The sequence below is a fragment of the Lactuca sativa genome, chromosome 5 (assembly GCF_002870075.4).
Source record: "Lactuca sativa cultivar Salinas chromosome 5, Lsat_Salinas_v11, whole genome shotgun sequence".
NCBI lineage: Eukaryota > Viridiplantae > Streptophyta > Magnoliopsida > Asterales > Asteraceae > Lactuca > Lactuca sativa.
The window spans coordinates 257,489,121-257,504,290 of record NC_056627.2 but is presented as its reverse complement, the minus strand read 5'-3'; the positions used below and the strand labels follow the sequence as shown (position 1 = coordinate 257,504,290).

The 15,170-nt window shown below is 38.0% G+C and overlaps 1 protein-coding gene across 1 annotated transcript; it reads right to left on the bottom strand.

The window, feature by feature from the left end:
• Positions 1–11,533: 11,533 nt before the first annotated feature.
• Positions 11,534–14,107, bottom strand: LOC111887000 (magnesium transporter MRS2-3). The gene is made up of 6 exons (XM_023883233.3): positions 13,533–14,107; positions 12,852–13,085; positions 12,628–12,756; positions 12,393–12,553; positions 12,108–12,303; positions 11,534–12,033 (listed from the first exon to the last, which is right to left on the bottom strand). The coding sequence occupies exons 1-6, from the start codon at positions 13,962–13,964 to the stop codon at positions 11,731–11,733; spliced, it is 1,455 nt and encodes a 484-aa protein (XP_023739001.1). The 5' UTR covers positions 13,965–14,107; the 3' UTR covers positions 11,534–11,730.
• Between the last annotated feature and the right edge of the window lie 1,063 nt (positions 14,108–15,170).

The window sequence follows — 15,170 nt, the reverse complement described above, 5'->3', positions numbered from 1 at the left end:
TGTAGATTGTTATATATGTTGTATGTGGTATTTTAGGGGAAATCACTAAGCTTCGTGCTTACATTTAATTATTTATTGTGTTTCAGGTACTTGATTTCGCGTGTTTTGATACTCTAATATTTTGGGATGTTAGTATTTGATACTTATGTTTTGTTTGACTTGGGTTTTGTGGAGATCATGATTTTACCTTATTAAAAATGAATTTTATTTTGAAAAATGGGACGTTACATCAACAACAACGTGAAAAGCATTAAAACCACCGTTCTTGATATCAAATAGGCCCTAATAATATCATGGAGGGTAAAAAGGTCATCAACATCATTTTGTAAGTTAACTTCAGAAACATCATCCACCACCAAATTAGGAACGAACTTCCAAGGAAAAAATTCACAGCAAAAGCAGTCGCCAAATATAATCATGTTATTGAACCCTAAACGTAGGCAATGCACACCCAAGCATATACATTCATGCGAAGTTATACGACACTAAGGTTACACCAAAATACTATATATCTCAACCCTTTTCTTACAGATTAGTTAACCAACTTCCAAATGAGAATTACAGATTACCAAAGAATACCCTAAAAAAAACATTAAGATCCAACAAACCACTTAGAATAAGATAACCCAAAAAAACGATTAATATACCACCAAACACATACACTACTGGAAAATATCATGAAAGAACACCAACCTCATGAAAAGAAATACCAAACAATCATAGAAACCTAGAGTTAGAACTACGTTGTTTATAAGAACAAATACTTACACCAAAAGAACCCAACACATCCTTGCAATCTTGGTATACCCTAAACACACACCAAGATGAGTTTTTATAAAGAAACCTACCCCCATCCGCACCATAGACCCAATTACATTAATCTAGAAGTAGAAGGGAAGCAACACTAACTGTGCTAATTGAGACTATGAATTTTTTTTCGAAAATTAATTCAATTAAACATGTTTAATTGAATTTCATCTACCATTTTCCATGGATTAGGTTGCCTTTTATTTTGTAAATAGTAGCATTCATTGCCTTCCAAATGAGCCAAATGTCTGTATGCATTAGGAACAGAATAGAATATAGAATATAGATATGCATTTATGTAACGACCATAAAATTTCAACCAATTATAACTTTTCAAAAACAACCCATTTCTTAAAGTTATTACAAAAAGGTTTTCAATACAATTATTATCAGAGTCTTCCCAGAATCACATCATAAAACATAATCAAGAGGAGCGGTACGATCACGCCTTTGCCTTGCCACGGTCTCCTGAAGAAACTGAAAAACATTAAACCACAACTATAAGCCCGAAAGCTTAGTGAGATACCCCCAAAATATCAACCACATATACCATACACGCATAACATGCCATATCATATCAAAACATAGAACAGCCATGCACTTCGGGTCTACTGTGTGACTGGTCCGCCGCACCGGCCAACAGTCCACTTAGTTCACCCTCTGAGTCTAGCCATATACATCGAGTCTGCAGTGTGATTGGTCCGCCCGCACCAGGCCTTCAATCCACCTGGTCCACTCTCTGAGTCTACAGTATGACTGGTCCGCCCGCACCGGGCCTTCAGTCGGCCTGGTCCACTCTCCGAGCCTCGGCACGTCTGGTCCGCCCTCTTGGGGCCTACAGCCTATCCGGACCGCTCGGTGGGCCTTCGGGACAACCGGTCCCCCCTGGGTATATTGGCCTACAGCACAAAGCAGGACCCGCCTCAACCCAACCCCAGTCCAACAACCATGTGCACATAAACATTCAATCATATGACAATTCACATTCAATCAACCAATCTAACAGATCACATAACATAACATCCTCCTAACCAGGATACCGACCTAAACGGTCACTAGCATAGTATCATCCTATATACCAGGATACCGACCTTAACCAGGTCTCTAACATAATACCATCCTAACTACCATGATGCAAACATAGCAAAGCAAATACATAACAACGATACCCGGATCTCAGTCCGATAAAAGGGCCGGCCTTGGTGCCTTAGACCCTGTTGATATAATGAGGATAATTCACCTCGCAACTGCCGACTGAACAGATAAACCCAAGCTGCTCTGACCACTGATACGATCTCCAACACTGGCCAACACCAAAACTCTGAACTCAAAACAAAAGCCAACAATTACCAAAATGCCCCTAGAATCAACTGGTCAACCTTTGGTCAAGGTCAAAGTCAACCCCTGACTGACTCTACTCGCCGAGTCAACCCGATGACTCGCCGAGTCCCCATACACAGAACTTCCCCAATCCGCGACTCAACTCACCGAGTCACCCTGAGACTAGTCGAGTCCAACAACTCTGAGTCTTTTCACACTCGACTCACCGAGTCATCCCTCAACTCACTGATTCACAGCTCAACCAGATGAAAGGTTAAGTCCTCACGACCAGACTCGTCAAGTCCAAGAACAGACTCGCCGAGTCCAAGGCTATCTACAACCAACTCGCCGAGTTGTTCTTCCAACTCGCCGAGTTCCTGCCCATATTCAACCAACTCGTCGAGTTGTTCTTCCAACTCGTCGAGTTTCAGCCTATCTTCAAGCAACTCGCCGAGTACACCCTTGTGACTCGTCGAGTACCCCTAGATCTGAAACCACACAGAGGCTTTCCAAGCCATGCATAAGCTATAAACCATAGATCTACTCTTTTACAAGCCATCCATCACGTAAAGTGGAAAACTTTACGTGGATCCAAAGAGATCTAGGCATTTTACACTCTAGGGCTAGGGTTTGGGACAAAAGAGCTTCACCAAACACTCAAGAATTGGGACTTTATGACATATAGGACCATCACAAGCTTGGATCTGAAGTAGCATCCCCAGATCCAAGCTTCTATCTCAAATTAAATGTCATACCAACCACCACACATGAACCCATGAAGAAAATAGCTTAAGGAAATGGTTCCTTACCCCTGGAATGAGCCCAACCAACTGTAGATTCCTGATCTCCCCAAGCTTCCTGATACAATCCTCCAATCTTCGAGCTTAAAGCACCAAAGATCCTTCTTCAAGCTCTAATTCACTCAACAATGGGGTCTCCTCACGAATTTAGGGTTTCTGGAACTCAAGGAATGGTAAGGAGGCTGGGGAGAAGATATAATGTTCTTTATATAGGGCTCAACCCTCGAAATTAGGGTTTTCTCCACTCAGCACCAACTCGCCGAGTCCGCCCATGCTACTCGCCGAGTTGGTCACTTAACACGCGTCCAGAGTCGCGACACTACTCGCCGAGTCTACTCGTGGACTCGCCGAGTTGCCCTTTCCCATTTACACTTTTAGCCCTTCAACTCTACTCTTGATATTCTGGGATGTTACAATTTAAATACTATTTATCAACTATGTAACCCTTTTTAACTTGCATACTATTTTCCTTTTCTGATTTTGATATCGCCTAATCGCTTGAGTGCCCTATAATTTTCTTTTTCAACTATTTACTTCAGTAGCCCTCTAATATTTTCTTGGAGACTTGTGTAAAATCAGATTTCATTGTTGCCTAATCTGCATCTGCTCGGTGTTAGTACACAAAATGTTCTCGATACATTTTGTAACCAGGAAGAAGAAAATGTGAATCACTGCTTCTTTCAGTGCAACTTCCCAAAAACAGTTTGGACATGGGCTTTGGGTTAGTGCCAGATCAATATCACCCCATCTAAAAACCTTAATTTACATAAAAAATATTCATTTCTTTTGCAACTTTTGCAACTACTCACTGCTCAAGTGAATCCCTTCTAATAAAATAGTATAAATTTTATCACTTGTCATTTTTTTATAATGTTTAGAGTAAATTACACGAATGTTCCCTATGGTTTGCGTAATTTGCGCACTTGGTCCCTAACTTATTTTTTTAACTCGAAAAGTCCCTACTGTTTGTTTTTGTTACGAGCTTGGTCTCTACAGTTTGTTTTTGTTACGTGCTTAGTCCCTATCCTACCTAGAAAGACTATTATTTAAATATGAAAAAATGGTGGGGTAGGTAAGCTAAGGTGAATGGGTAAGCTTGGGGTGTTTTTATTTACATAAATTAAAAAATCAAGGGCAAAATAGTCTTTTTAAGTAAGTCAGAGACCTTCCGAGTTAAAAAGGTAAGTTAAGGACCAAATGCACAAATTATCCTAAACCATAGGGACCATTCGTGTAATTTACTCTAATTTTTAATTTCTTTTTTCCTTTTCTCTAAAATGACACATGTTTTTTTCTATGATTTTACGTTTAAATTTAAATCTTTTTCTAAGTCCTTTAAATTTAGCATTATTAATAGAGATTTTGAATTCAAAATGTTTATTAATCAATTACGTGATCCTTGATAAAAATAAGTAATCGATAAATTATAAATAATCATCTACTTATAAATACCCTTTATAAATTTGTTTAAAATATTTTTGTTATAATTATTATCTATTATTTTAATTTATCAAACATGTATTACACGAGTTAACCTAATATAAAATATAAAAATGCATTTCATTCGGTAATTATTTATCAAGTAATATTTGTAACCCTTTTTAACATGCATACTATTTTCTTTGTCTGATTTTGATATCACCTAATCGCTTGCGTGCCCTCTAATTTTCTTTTTCGACTATTTATTTGTCAACAAGATTATTAACCCATATCAAACCTTTACCACCCTACAATCCAAAAATCAATAAAAAAGAGGGTTCACAAATAGACACTCAATTTGTAACGTCCGTGTTTCTGGGCGTGCCATTTTTAGCAATGTAATAGTCTAGGTTAACCTTTGTAACCCAATTTGAAATAATAAGAACGTATTATTTGAGTATTATGTGTTTCGTGCTTAATTGCTTAATTATGTGATATGATGAATTAAGAATAAAATGAGCGTCAAAATTTAAGTTTAAAATAAACTTGATATCATTGGATAATGTTGTAGTAGTTGAAACGAGGTTTCCGAATATATATAGAACGCCCAAATCTGACTTCGTATGAGGAAGTTATGATTTTCTGAAGTTTCGACTGGGCAGTATGCAGCCCGAATACTCGATTTGAGATCGAACGGTTTTTAGCCGAAACAATCTAAACGAGAATCAAAGATATCGTTGTTAGTAGCGAAACGATGAAAAGTTAGGCGAGAACGGACGTCAGACGAAGAATTTATGAATTTATAACGAAGTTTTTCTGTCCCGGCCTACTAAAAATAAATAATAAAATAAAATCAAAATTAGCCGACGCAGTCTAAATGAAAGTTGTAGAGTATGGTCTCACCTACGTGTGGATATAAAGAACGTCGAAAACGGAGTTCGTATGAGGGAGATATGAGTTTTTTAAGTTTATTAAATATTTTAATATTTAAATTAAATTCTAAATGTTGGTATTATCCGAAGGGGAGTCACCGGACTCATCCGAAGTACGCCCAGCGTACCACTCGAGTGTTCTGAGTTCGTATGCGATGACGTAGAGGACCGATGACGCAAGGGATGACGGCAACCGAAGCATTACGCCCCGCGTACCCCGAAGTTGCGCCCAGCGTAACCCCGAGGATCAGACCCTATAAAAGGGGATGCGAAGCCAGCTTCTTCCTTTTACAAACCCTTCCTTTTTCTCTCATCTTTTGCCTCGTTTAGCGTGCCATTTATACCCCGAATCCCCGGTAATATTTCTGAGACCCGAAGCAAGGTCCGAAGCCCCGAGGATCCCGAAGAGCGTTATTCCCGAGCCGAAGCCCTACCCGCGAGGAGCCCGGTTTTTGTGAAGATCTTCCAGATCTACGGAGAAACACTACTTCTGCAAGCCGTAGTGCTGCCCGATCATCTTCTGATCAAGTGAGTGTGTAGTCATTTTCTTCCAATGCAATATTATGAAGTATTTTATATAAAATACATGCTACGTGTATATATTTTGTTGTTATATGTGTGAATGTATATTCACTTTCTTCTATTTCATAGATCTGATTTATTCTCTATGAAATACGTGTTATGTGTGTGTGCCTCGTCTGTTATGTGGAATATGTATTGATTAAAGCATGCTATACAGGTTTTTAAACTATGTATAAAAATGTATATTTTTGTCTACTAATATGTTGGGTAGAACATGGGTAGATAGTTGGTGTGTAATAAACAGATGAGAGGCCGCGGTGTTGTTGGTGTTATTCTAGTCATTCAGCAGAGTATGGATGACGACCACGGACTATTCTAGACTGTCCTGTGGAACACTAGCAGGCTAATAACCTGTAGGTGTTGTGAACGACGTGTTCACCGGTGTACTCTATCCCCCACATGGTTGCCTTTAGGACACTTATTGTTGAGGAAGCCCCTCTGCAGTAATGTCCGTCCCGATGAAAATCCTGAATTAGGTTCCTTATAATAGATGTTATTTTTAGGAACGTAAAGTGAGGATAACGGGAATGGGTAATCGGGTTTATTGTTGGTTGTTGAAATTAAAAATTATTGTGGGTTGAAAACCCTATATGCTCACCAGGCTCCCAAGCCTGACCCACTCAGTTTATTTGTATTACAGGAAGTGGCGCAAGAGCTTAAGATGGATGAATCATCAAGTTGTTTTGTTTACAAGTCTGTATATGTATATATTTGTTGAATGACTTGTAATGTTATCGTTTATGCTTTATGATCTGTATCGGAACATGACATCCCAACTTTTGATCATGAAATGAAATCATATTTCTTTGTGAAATGTTTTGATAAATATCTATTTTATCATGTTTTGTTTTTTGGAACAAATTCCGCATCTCTTTTAAAATTAAAAGGATTTACTTTGAAAATGTTTAAAAAGCATAAATGAAATCGGTCTTTTCTGGCCGAGATTTTGGGGATGTCACAGTTGGTATCAGAGCATTAGTTTAAGCGAACTAGGAATTTGTAGGATTTCTAGACTTAAATTTAGAATGCTAAGTGGAGATTGTTAGATGTGTGTCAGATATATTATAGACACGAGCACTAGTATATTTTAGGAAGCTGCCTAAAATGCTTTTATGTGCTAAATGTTATATGTTTCCATATATGATATTATTTGTTCGGATCTATGGTCTGTTGCCGACCGGATCTGGAAACCTTATGTGTGTAGGATTCTAAGCGTATGACGACGGTATTAGAACTAGCATGTAAACGTTTCAGAGTAATAAGGATGATTTGAATATCTATCGTGAATGAGGATCTAATTTCACCTTATTCGGTGCATAGATCAAAAACGGTGAGAACAAGGAGTGGCGTTGGAAACGCGGATCAAAACAGGAATCAACCACCAGTGATTGAGCAAATACTTGTTGTAGCAGCAGCACCAGAACCAATAACAATGGCTGGGGTGCAAGCCATGATTCGGGCTATGTTAGCCGAACAAAGGGATGAAATGCGACAGATGTTGCATGATAATAGGGACGAACCTATCATACCTATTGAGGAACCCGAATTGATTCCCGAGCAATCGGAGGAAGGGAACAATAGTCGCATGGTGAGTCAAGTTGGGACTCAAGGAGAACGAAGGAACAATCCGGAAAGGAGAAACAACAAGGATTGGCGAATGTACAAGAATTTCTTGGGCGCCAAGCCGCCAAGTCTTTCTGGAAGCCCGAAGCCTGTTGAGATTATGGATTGGATCTCCGAAATGGAGATGGTATTTGAAAGTTGCGACTATAGCAACAAACAGAAGACTTTTTTCGCAGTTAGACAACTGAAGACTGGAGTCTTGAGTTGGTGGAAGTTGTTGGCAGATACTATGCCACGAGTAGAAGCCCTGAAAATGTCATGGGAGGAGTTCTTGGAACAGTTAAGGGTGCAGTATTGTTCAGAGATAGATCTGATTGATCTGAACAATGAGTTCCAAAACTATCTATTTTCAGAGATAGATTTGATTGATCGGAACATGACATCCCGACTTTTGATTATGAAATCAAATCATATTTCTTTGTGAAATGTTTTGATAAATATCTATTTTATCATGTTTTGTTATTTGGAGCAAATTCCGCATCTCTTTTAAAATTAAAAGGATTTACTCTGAAAATGTTTAAAAAGCATAAATGAAATCGGTCTTTTCTGGCCGAGATTTTAGGGATGTCACACAATTTTACCATATAGACACCCTCATTAAATTTTGAAATATTTTTATTGGTTGAAATTGCATTTTTTTTTTGGAAAAGTTGATTATAAGTGGTTAATGATAGATTGACTTTTTATAAAGATGTCAATGAGATGTCTAAGAGGTGTCTTATTAGATCACCCTAAAAAACACATATTCTATGTTTTCCTCCCTAAACACATAAAACAAGAGGTCATGATATACGACACCACTAAAAGCCAAACAATGAATGATTGGCATTCATTAATGTGTTGTCAGGGGGATGCCTTGCCATCTTTAGGGGTTCCAAGTGGCACTTATCGATTAACCAGGATGACTTACCTTCTCAAGTGTTGTACATCACGACAAAACTATTATACGATCACCACACATTTCATTCTCTCTAAGTTTCTTCAACAAATTCAAAAACACGATAAAAGCCCATCTCAAATTTCAAATCTTTACAACAAAAACGACAAATAATTAATGGAACAAGATTTCGGATCAGAATGCAGCAGTGAGTGTGGATCGGGTTGGACTTTGTACTTGGGACACTCGATCTATACTTTGGATCCTAGGATGAAGAAGATGATGATATGTCAATGGTTTCAGATGCATCTTCAGGTCCACCGCATGTTCAAGAACAAGAATGTGACAACAATGGCGTTAACGAAACAGGTTTTCAAAGACAGATACAAGATTCGCGTATGTCAACTCTTGTGTTTCTAGTACTCGGTTGCAGTCAAGGTTCTAAAATCTAAATGGTGTGAGGCGTGGCGTGGCGGCAAGGCCAAGCCTCAAGCTTAACGAGCCATGGCGAGCCACGGTGTTTTTCAAGGCGTGATGTAAGGCGGCGATTTTGTATTAATTTATAATTATATTACCACATAAATATAAATTTATATTAAATATAACTACTTTTTATAAGTGTTATATCAATAACTAATAACAAAAACTTAACAAAAAACACAATACTTGTATCACCGATTAGAAAAGACAAAAAAATAGCAAAAAAACGTGTCTCAAACGAAAAAACACGCGCCATAACACGTCATAACGCGTCATGACACGCCTTGCCATACGTCACGCCTAACAGCGACGTTATGAAGTTTTTCGTAACGACGAAGTCACACCTCACGCCATGACGCACGTGCCATGGCACGCCTTTTAAAACACTGGTTGCAGCAAAACCAATTACGTAAACCATGAAAGATATGAAGTGTAATTATGCAGTATTCAATCTTTTTTAGTCTAAGGACCCTTTGTGTGAAGATGTTATTAGGGAAAAAGTCGATCGTTGCCAAATCCTAGTATGTTGCTTTGGAAAATTTTGAAGGAAAGTTTATGCCTACCAAACCTTCTAAAATAATATCTTTTAGAAAAATAGTTAACTAGCAAATTTTTTTAACGGCAAATAACTAGGCAAATAAGTAATAACTATATATCTCCTCTATCTTGATTAATCCAGGACCTCCTAATTAGTAGTTAGATTAAAATATCCCTCTTAGCCAAATGGGCTAGCCCTAACTTGTAGCTAGCAAAAAAAAAAAACAAAAAACTTTAATAACTGACAATGTCATTCATTAAGGAAAGACGACACACATAGGTGGTTGAGAAGTGAGACAGAAGCAGAAACATGAAAGGGAAATGCTAAATTGAACCCTACAGGTGGGGGCATAGCTGGAGCAAGTTTCCAAAGAAAGATACAAGAATACGACAACAATGGCGTTACCGAGTGTATGAATTTCTACCTTTGTACCATACAATGAAATTGAAAGACTTTTTTGTTAGGGTTAATGTTTTAACTCTACAAAATTTTCTTTTTAACGTCCCTGATATATTATTATTATTATTATTATTATTATTATTATTATTATTATTTGTAGTTTAGGGGTTTAAACTCGATTATTGTAGGTTAAAAAAGTCCTTATTGGAAAAGTGAAGGCTAACCGGTTATTCCTCTCTATCATCTTCTCCAATAGAAAGACGAAATTTCAAATATCAAATTAAGATCATTCAATTTCACGTGTGGCATGTGATGTGAATACTTATTTTAATAAAGTGATTATTACTTTGATATTCCAATAACATTCTTAATTATTTTCAAGTCATAAATTTTAATTAAAAGAACAGAATTATATAAAACTACTAGCAAGGAGGCTAGTGAAAAGCATATTAAGTAATAGCTAGAGAAAGTTTGAAAGCCAACCAACTCGTTTCTTAAGTGTATTACATTTATGTTGCGCCAAATTTAAGTTTGAGATGTCCGCACACTTTAACCAAATGAGAGGTCATGGGTTCAAGTCTCATTAGGAGACATAAGTAGTGTTTAGGATTAGATTAGAAGTATGATAGTTTGTCGTTTCAAAAAAAATTGACCTAGTTACAACTTTGAGTTACCTAAATTCCATCAATCTACCAATGAGCTTCCAAATATCTATAGTCATAAGGCAAGAAATAAAGACATGACTAAACAGTCTCGATAACACCATCGCAAATAAGACAAAGGATAAAGTCCAAATTTATACATTTATCGACAGAAACAAAATTATTTCATCTAGTTGACACCTCATTTGAACCAAAGTGCCACTATCCAGAAAGCAACGTACATAAAAAACAGAGAAGTCGTTCATCACATCTAAGTCTAATCCAACCAATCCTTTTGACAATAAACATCAAAATTTTGGATTGCATGAACCAATAATCCACTCTATTGCCCACCTTCAACTCCCGCTCTCGACCGTCTTCTCAAATAATTCGGCCACAAGTCCAAATTGAGACGATCAAACACAAAACAATTTTGATGAAGGTTTAAAGCAAAAACTCTAGACAATTGTTGATTGGACGGAGTATTCCTAATCCAAGTATCGAAACAAAACTTTGTACGTATTTTTACTGTTCTCCACCTTAATCTTACAAAAAAATTTTAAGATGAAGACATTTAATTTGAAGTTGCACGTAGCATGTATTAGGTTAATCCAAGGACCATTATGAACATTCCCAAACGAGTTTTGCTTAATGTGACTGTCACTCCCGTGTAGCGCTTTTATCATACGCTCCACACCGCGTTACAATGCTTAAAGAACCGTCACCTCTTTCTTTTTTATACTTTCTTCCAACTGACCCAAGAGAGTTTCCGCTCACCAAAATTAACCCCAAAAGAAACAAACTCAAAGGGACTCCAATATACTCTTAAGCTATCCAAAACTACCTTTAAAATAATAAATCCACCGTATAAAGTTCACTTTTCAAAATTAAAGTCAATAATATTCCCCAAGGGTCTATAACTCAATATGATTCATATTCAAGGTAAATAAAATGTAACCAGATCGTCAAACATTCAATAAGAATTATCAGTATCGGCAACGCCAACTCATGATTTTGTGACCTGGCGCCGGAAAACCCCGTTTTTGCATGTTATGTTTAACTAAACATACAATTTTGAACTAAACCTAAAATATTAGCATCCAACTAAAACTCCATTCTAAAAAAGAAAAAACAGTCCTTCCATGGTTAAGGAAAAACCGAACATCATTCCAATATAGAGACTTCGACTATATACAACCATCAATACTTCTAAATACATAATCGGCATTATTACTAAGAAATAATAATAATAATAATAGTAAGAGGTAACTGAATTATTATTATTGGGAGACAAAAACACAGACACGTGTGATCACTCTAGAAGCCTTTTGCTCTTGCACCAAGCAATGGCGACAACATATAAGAAGATACTGCCAGTTGTCCCACCACCAACTGTCCATAAAAATTTACGCATTCCAACTTCCTTTTCTGCGCCAGTGTCAGCGTTGAAAAGCTCAATATGAATATTCATTCCAAAAACTCCCGCCACCACCACAAATGCACCCACCACCAGCGTTGCTGTCGTCAACATCACGCCCATTTGGAGAAGATGATTCTGTTTGTCATCCAGCATTATGTTGATATAGTCTTCCGTGTCATCCACATACTCCCTCAACTGTAATAATCCATAATTTGTTATAACTTATTACTTAACAAGAAAGAAAGAAAGCTTAAATGAAAGTGACATACGGTGGATAGTTTATTGAGTGTGCCATCAATCTGAACAAAGTAAGCCTCCAAAAGCATTTCAAGTTCTTCAACATCAAGATGTTTGCTATGACCACTTCGTGTTGTACTAGTGCGGGTCCCACGGCTTTCTCTCCCAAGTGTATTGGCTCGATAAAGTTGTTCAGGCTGCTGATCGATTGATTCCTCACCAGGAACTCTGATATATTATTAACATATAACAATAGTTTTTAACAGCATCAAGCAAAATATATATATATTTTTTTTTTAAAAAGGAGACTCAAAAACCTGTCATCAATTTCTGTTTGAAGAATCTCTTCATCCACATCTTCATCGTTAACGAAAGTGGAAGAAGAAGCATCATCAAGCTGTTGCTCTAGCTTTTCGGTTAGATACATTTCAGCCATGTCTTCATCATCGTCTAGTAAATGCTCTAATTCATCCCTGACCTGAATCAGTCGAATATTATCAAGTGATGCCATTTTGATTTGAATTGTGAAGTATGAAATATGAATCCAAAAACCTTTTGAACACGTCCTGTAATAGCAACCAATCGGCTTTTGATTTGGCGGACACGTTCCAGATTCAGAGTACTAATCTTTCCAGTCAACTTATCCAGTGCTGGATGTGCTTCTTGCTCCAATGTTCTTGCCTAGTTTAAGATATGAAAATGATTCAGAGTCAAGAAGAAGAAGAGAAGAACTGAAGAGGCAGGAGAAGAAAAGGAGTCATAAAACCACCTCTCACCTCATTATCCAAGGAGCTGCAAGCTGCCTCTAGACATGCCTCAAGTGCAATGAACTCAAATGGAAGAAGTTTTGGTCCATCTCTCTTGTCAAAAGAATGTTTTCCATCGGGTTTAACCTCATGGCCTCTTTCTGGGATGCTTGATGATACTCTTGGTGGGCTAACTTCTCTTGAACGCGGTTCTCCCAGATCATACAAATGTCTCCACTCAGTATCACCATCTACCAATCCCTCCTACACAGAGTTACAGGAACATTAATATTAGGTAAACTACAAATTGTAATACATAGATGAACACCTTGATGGAGGTGCAGATATAGAGATACTGACTGCAATTACATTGATACAGCCTATATCAGGAGTAAGCAAATGCTTTCTTCCGGTTAAATTTCCAGATCAAATCGACTAGTGTTCGTATTGACAATCAATTTGGTTTCACGTAGTTATATAGAACAACAGTAGAAGAACAATTTTAGTGATTGGAATTGAATTAGGGCGTTATTCAGCCAATAGATTATTCGACACTCCATAAACATCACGCAATCACGGTTTTGATTCGGATAAGTTGAACTCAAACAACACTAAACGGAACTAAAGGGAGTTCAATTATTTAGAGATATCGATAAATTCAAACACGGGCAAATAATCTCTAAACGATGCTAGAGAAGAATTAAAGAGAACCTGAGAGGTAGCCTGATGATGACGCAAGATACGGCGTTGAAGTTCGTCAACGAAGGGAGTAACAGAAGGATCTTTAGAATTAAGCAACAGCACCTCCTGTGCCGTAATTATGGCCTTGATATGCTCCAGATTGATGACGATGGCTCGTTCTCTGCCAAGAACAGTAGAGGGATACGATAGGATCGGGTCTAGGATGCGGAGATCGCGCGCAGGTAGCCCCGTGCGGCGCATGATAGCATGCTTGCCGGCCTCGATAATTTGAGCCTGACCGGTTGAATCGAGGAGCAGCCATGGCCTGACTCCTGTTGCCTTTTTGCGGAGACCTGGTCCACCAACATTCAGCTGTGCGGCGGCAGTTCGTACGGAGTCGAAGACGTCTTCTTCCGGTGTGGCGGCGAATGCGACGGCTACCGGAGGATGAGCTATCCTCATGATGACACACTGATTTCAATAGACCCACTCAACTCACCCACTGTTGTTCCTCAATTTTAAGTTTTAACTAGGGTATGAAGTAGGAACTCGGATCCCAACTGTACTAGGAAACGATTTCCCCGAACAAAAAGTTCGAACAACCTTTTGTGATAACCTTTTAGTTTTTAGAAGGTAAATTGATTTTGTAAACTTTTATTTTAGACAAAACTTCAAAAATGGTCCTTTTGGTTTCCGAAAATATCAAGTTTAGTCTCTAAGTTCAAAAAACATCACAGATGGTCCCTGTGGTTTCAAAACTTTTAACAAATGGTCCTTCCGGCTCACTCCGTTAGCTTTTGGCCGTTAAGTCAGGGGCATTTTTGTCATTTCATTACCCAGGGACCATTTATGAGGTTTTCTATTACTTTTTTTTTTAAATAAATAAATAAATTTAATATGCAAGGTCCCACCTCTCTCTCTCTCTCTCTCTCTCTCTCTCTCTCTCTCTCTCTCTCTCTCTCTCTCTCTCTCTCTCTCTCTCTCGTTTGTGACTTCATCTACAAAAAACGAAGGAGCTCCTCAAATTGCACACCTGATAAGACAATCCGAGCTTGTTTGAACGACCTTGGATCCTAAACACGATCGCGAACACACAACACGCAATGACAAAGGTTCTAGTGACCAGAGCATTATCTGATCAATCAGCAAATGAATTATAAACAACTGATTCAAATTAGCAATAAGAAAGGGAATTTCAAAGAAATTGGTAGAAAAATACATACTGAAACCAGATGGGCCGCCGTTCATCTTCCTTTAAAGTGAACCAACGACCTTCAATCTTGAGAAGGCCTTTTGTCGATTCCAATTTCGGGTTCATGTAACGCAATTAGAGGCATCACAAGGGTTCTACAGCGATTCATATACAGATGGATCACAAAACCCCAAAATCAAATGGGAATATGTGGCAAAAAAAAGTTCGTTCATCCCTAAACTATACAGTGAACACAAGAACCCACCCCTAATTTCAACCTGATTCGTTACCTATCGTGATTTGCAGGTTTGAGATTCAACAAAAATCGAGACCCATCGTTGGGTCTCTTTGGTTAACTGATCGCGATTTCAGGATGCACAAGAAGGAAATCGGGACCCTTTGTTGGGTCTCTTGGTCTCAGTTGAAATCAACAAGTCTCGACAATGTGATTCAAGATGGCAGAGGTGGCGATGGCT

Bases quoted from the DNA above. Each gene is read 5' to 3' on its own strand.
- LOC111887000 (XM_023883233.3), bottom strand. From the start codon at position 13,964: ATGAGGATAGCTCATCCTCCGGTAGCCGTCGCATTCGCCGCCACACCG. The intron at 12,757-12,851 runs GTGAGAGGTGGT...ATCTTAAACTAG, and splicing joins GCAGCTCCTTGGATAATGAG to GCAAGAACATTGGAGCAAGA. The intron at 12,034-12,107 runs GTATGTCACTTT...GGATTATTACAG, and splicing joins CACTCAATAAACTATCCACC to TTGAGGGAGTATGTGGATGA.